This window comes from Galeopterus variegatus, unplaced genomic scaffold (genome assembly GCF_000696425.1).
Source record: "Galeopterus variegatus unplaced genomic scaffold, G_variegatus-3.0.2 Scaffold4679, whole genome shotgun sequence".
Taxonomy (NCBI): domain Eukaryota; kingdom Metazoa; phylum Chordata; class Mammalia; order Dermoptera; family Cynocephalidae; genus Galeopterus; species Galeopterus variegatus.
In genome coordinates, this window is record NW_007730790.1 from 122,047 (window position 1) to 126,305 (window position 4,259).

The following is a 4,259-nucleotide window of genomic DNA, read 5'->3' on the forward strand; positions in this document are numbered from 1 at the left end:
CTAACAGTATCTCTGTGAATGCTAATTCCAGGTAACATTTACTAAGCACCCCCTTTGTACCAGGGACTACACTATGTATGCTTAACACTTTGCATTTCGTCCTCACAACTCTCTGAGGTAGATAATATTACTGTGCCTATTTTACAAGATAGGGCTCCAAACCCAGGATAGGGATACTAATATACTGGTCTTCCTGAACTCCCCATTAGACTGTGAGCTCCTTGAAGCGGGAGAGAGGAGACGTGCCTTCCTGTATCTCAGCCTACATTATAATGCTGATCGTGTAGAGGAAAGTAGGGAGGAGAAAGTTTTATATGACCCTTTCCTGGGTTTCATGACTGTGTGTTGTGTAGCTAGATGTAGCAGGTTGAGTGCCAGACCAAGAAGTCTAATCTTCATACTTCAGTTAAGCTAAGAAAAAAATAACATTTATAAGGATGTTAGAATATGAACACACTGCCACAAAAATGATAGAGTCCTTGGAAAATTAAGTGTTCAAACTCACATCTACTTTCCCTGGATTCAATCTAATCAATTAGGCCCAATTTTATTGTTTATTGTGATGTATACTGTTGAAGACCTAGAAATTTTTATTATGTTAAGCTAGTTCTTTAGTCCTTGTATAATGCTTTATTAGCTTCTTATTTCTCCTTAATGTTTCTTTTTAACTTATGCTTATTTCTGCAAGGAAAAAATTTTGGAAGGAAAATAATGTAAGGTATCTAAATTTCTCTGAGGCAAAAAACTTCAGGATCCGAATTTCTGGTGTTTGTGGGTCAGTCAAAATAATAAGAATTTAAGAGTTGTCTTTGGGGTTCTTTATTTAATCCTTTACTACTTTATGCTCTTAGTAAATGAGATCAAGAATAATGATTTGCTTAAATCACATTTACTGCCTATAAAAATGTTAAACTCCTTTATCATTGTAACTTTAGGCTTCCTGAAGGCTGTCATCATCCTGAAGAGGACAGTAATCACCCAGGAGCCACTTTCCTGCTCCTGCCCTGTTCAGAGTCCCTATATTTTAGTCCAGCATTCACAGTTTAGGACAAAGATGTCCTGAACTATTTAAACTCATTTTGTATCCTGAAGTCCCAAGTGAAAATAGTTCATCCTAAATTGGCTCAAAGGAAAAAAAAATCAAAGTGGAAATAAATAATTTCATGTTGTTTGGATTTCCAAACTACATGTGAACAACTTTGGCAAAAAAAAAGTGCTCAGTGTTTTGTTTTGTTTTGTTTTTTTCACTTGTAAAAAGTATGTTTTAAAAATGCTTTCTTCAATGCACATTAATGCAAACATAAAAAGGATTGATTCAGTGCTCTGCTTTGTGGAGAACAGCCTGGAAATACTCAACTCCCTGCTAAGCCTTTGGTATCCATCAGAACTGTATTTCCATAATTGTAAAATTAACTCTGAGCTAAAGTCTGATTAATTATCTGTGTATTTCCAATTTGCCTACTTAGGTAAAAGCACTTAGAGCCTGGCGCATCAGTAGGGCACAATTAATGTTAGTAATTGCAATAGAATTGTTTAGATAGACTCTATATATGGTTAAGACAAAGAAAATGTCAAAGAGGATGATTGTTTTAAATTAGGGAACTCGGTCTTTCCAGGTAAGACTGAGGGATTTTGATCGTCTGAAATTGAACATTCATAAATTTTNTAATGTTAGTAATTGCAATAGAATTGTTTAGATAGACTCTATATATGGTTAAGACAAAGAAAATGTCAAAGAGGATGATTGTTTTAAATTAGGGAACTCGGTCTTTCCAGGTAAGACTGAGGGATTTTGATCGTCTGAAATTGAACATTCATAAATTTTCAGGAGCCCACCCTTACGAATCTTCCAACCCTATTTCTTCAATGTGTCTTGAGACATAATAATTCAGAAAATGTTTTTTAAAAATAGAGCAATCCTTTTCTTCAAATTTCCCTAAGTTAGACTGATCTAACTTATTAGGAGTTTGAGGTGATATGCAAAATGCCTGACTCATGATTGAGTGTATTTTGTAGCACAGCTCAGAAAACCAGGTGTGCTCAATTAAAAAGCAAAACAAAATATAACTTAAAGGATTGAAGTTGTAAGGAATTAACATGGTTTTATAATAGATGTTAATATTAACTGATAACTGATGTTATACAACCAGGTAAAACCTTTTTCGTGTTTAATTGTGCAAAAACCATTTGGTTATCAAAAGAACTAAAAATTTTTTTCCTGAGTACTGAATGATTTTGGTAAACCTACCCAAAATAAAAGTTTTTCTCTATAAACATATTTTAATGTTCTCAATAAACCACTCCACATGAAAATACAGGAAAAAATAAAATTTTAAACAAAATACAAATTTTAATATACAAGAAAAAAAGCTGAGTGAGAGAAATGGAATAGTTGTAAATTTTAACATGGATTTTACTGCCACTAGCTATAACTCCTTTAGAATGAGATCTGTGGGTAAGAAAATTCCAATTTAATCATATTCGAATATATAAGTATTAGTTGTAACTTCAGGTTTCTAGTTAATGAAGAAATAATATGATACACTGAAACCTCTTCAATTTTAGGATAACCTTGTTATAAAAAACAGGGTGAGGAACATTAGAACGTACTTGCCCTTTAGTGTAACAAAATGAGCTAGCCTTTATGGTTTGTTTAATTACAGAGTTTACCATCAAAAATAGATTTTCTAACTTAAAAAAATACTTTCTTTGGTAATATGTGGTGTTATTTCTGATCAGAGTCCATAAAAGCTCTTTAAAAATAAAACAATACTCCAACATGTAGATGTAAAATTCTCAAGGAATCATCATTTAAAAACACGATTTCCTTCCTGTTTCTGTTCATGTCAAAAAGTAAAGTATTGCAGGTTATCTTTACGCAGTCTCTGTAGCTCCGAGGAATTCCATTTCTACAGCAGCTTTTGGCCGTCGGGCTGAGCCACTCTTCTTTCGGAATTCTGCAGCAATTTCTTCAAAAGACTTTCCTTTGGTTTCTGGAACTTTAAAAAATGCAAACAGGGTAAAGGCTAGGACCACTCCAGCAAAGAGGAAAAACACATAAGGTCCACAGAAGTCCTGGGTAGAGAACAAACAGAGTTCCAGTTAGTAGCTGCATGACCCTCTCTTCTGTTCAGTAAATTTGCAGTTAGGTTGCTTACCGCAATGTACTGGAAACACAGAGCTATAATGAAATTGCAGGTCCAGTTGGTAAAGGCAGCTATTGCTAAAGCAGCAGGGCGTGGTCCTTGATTGAAAAACTCGGCCACCATGAACCAGGGGATTGGGCCTGGCCCAATTTCAAAGAAACTGACAAAAAGGAAGATGGCTATCATGCTCACATAACTCATCCAAGTGAATTTATTCTGAGGAAAAGATAAAACAAAAACAAAAGTGGGGCTGGGATCATTGGCTGCTTCTTCCTCTAGCTAAGCAGCCTCTCACTGAGTTCAGAGTTGGCCACAGCTTTCTTCCTATGGTATTGGTACGTCCAGTCAAGTACGAGTTATTCTAGTACGGGGCAGATTATTCTAGTCTGAATCATGCTTAAATCTCTTGAACTCCGTTATAGGAAATCTGCTGGATTAGGACTTCATATGACGCTTAGTCACTCTTTTCTCATGAAAGAGGCAAGGCAAAGATACCTTTGCTCTTACTCATGCCGAAGTTGTTAGACAAAATGTATGACTCTCCAGGAAGCAGTAGATGAGGACACTGGGCTGGGAGAGGTTCAGGTACACGCCCCAGGTCACATAGACAGCAAGTGGCAGAGCCAACATTAGAACCCAGTTGGAGCTAACCCCGGAATCTGTGCTCTAACCATGTGGCTACATTGTCTTGCTGGATAACAAACACAATTTACATGGTGGTATTCAGTCTTTAAACACAAGAAACTAGTTCTTTTTTTTCTTTACATTTCTCCTTTGCATTATATGCTGCTCCTCTGGCTTTATTTCATAAGTCAATCTCAAATGTTTTAGACATACAGAGCACTTTAAACTTGGAGTGCAAAAGTGCTATCATATGGTAACCAAAAATCTCAATGCAGGCACCAAACTCACCAGTAGCACAAGGCCCACGGACATGAAGATGGCACAGACAAACATCCCACTCATTCCAATTAGAAACAGAGAGCGTCGCCCTGCTTTCTCTACAAGGAATACCTAGGAAAGTTTTAAAAAATATTACCTCACAGACACGTAAAAAATGCTCAGCATCACTCAGCATCAGGGAAATGCAAATCAAAACCACATTGAGATATC

General features: G+C 36.1%; 1 protein-coding gene across 3 annotated transcripts in view; it reads right to left on the reverse strand.

Moving 5' to 3' along the window:
• Positions 1–1,785: 1,785 nt before the first annotated feature.
• Positions 1,786–4,259, reverse strand: part of SLC2A2 (solute carrier family 2 (facilitated glucose transporter), member 2) — a 32,964-nt gene continuing 30,490 nt past the window's right edge. Inside the window, exons 8-10 of one of the 3 annotated variants that reach the window (XM_008588130.1) lie at positions 4,059–4,160; positions 3,159–3,362; positions 1,786–3,075 (exon numbers count right to left, since the gene is read on the reverse strand). In XM_008588130.1, the coding sequence (XP_008586352.1) occupies positions 2,875–3,075; positions 3,159–3,362; positions 4,059–4,160 (507 nt within the window). In that variant the 3' untranslated portion in view covers positions 1,786–2,874. The remainder of the gene's footprint in view (positions 3,076–3,158; positions 3,363–4,058; positions 4,161–4,259) is intronic. The other 2 variants (XM_008588128.1, XM_008588129.1) reach the window with 2 other exon arrangements.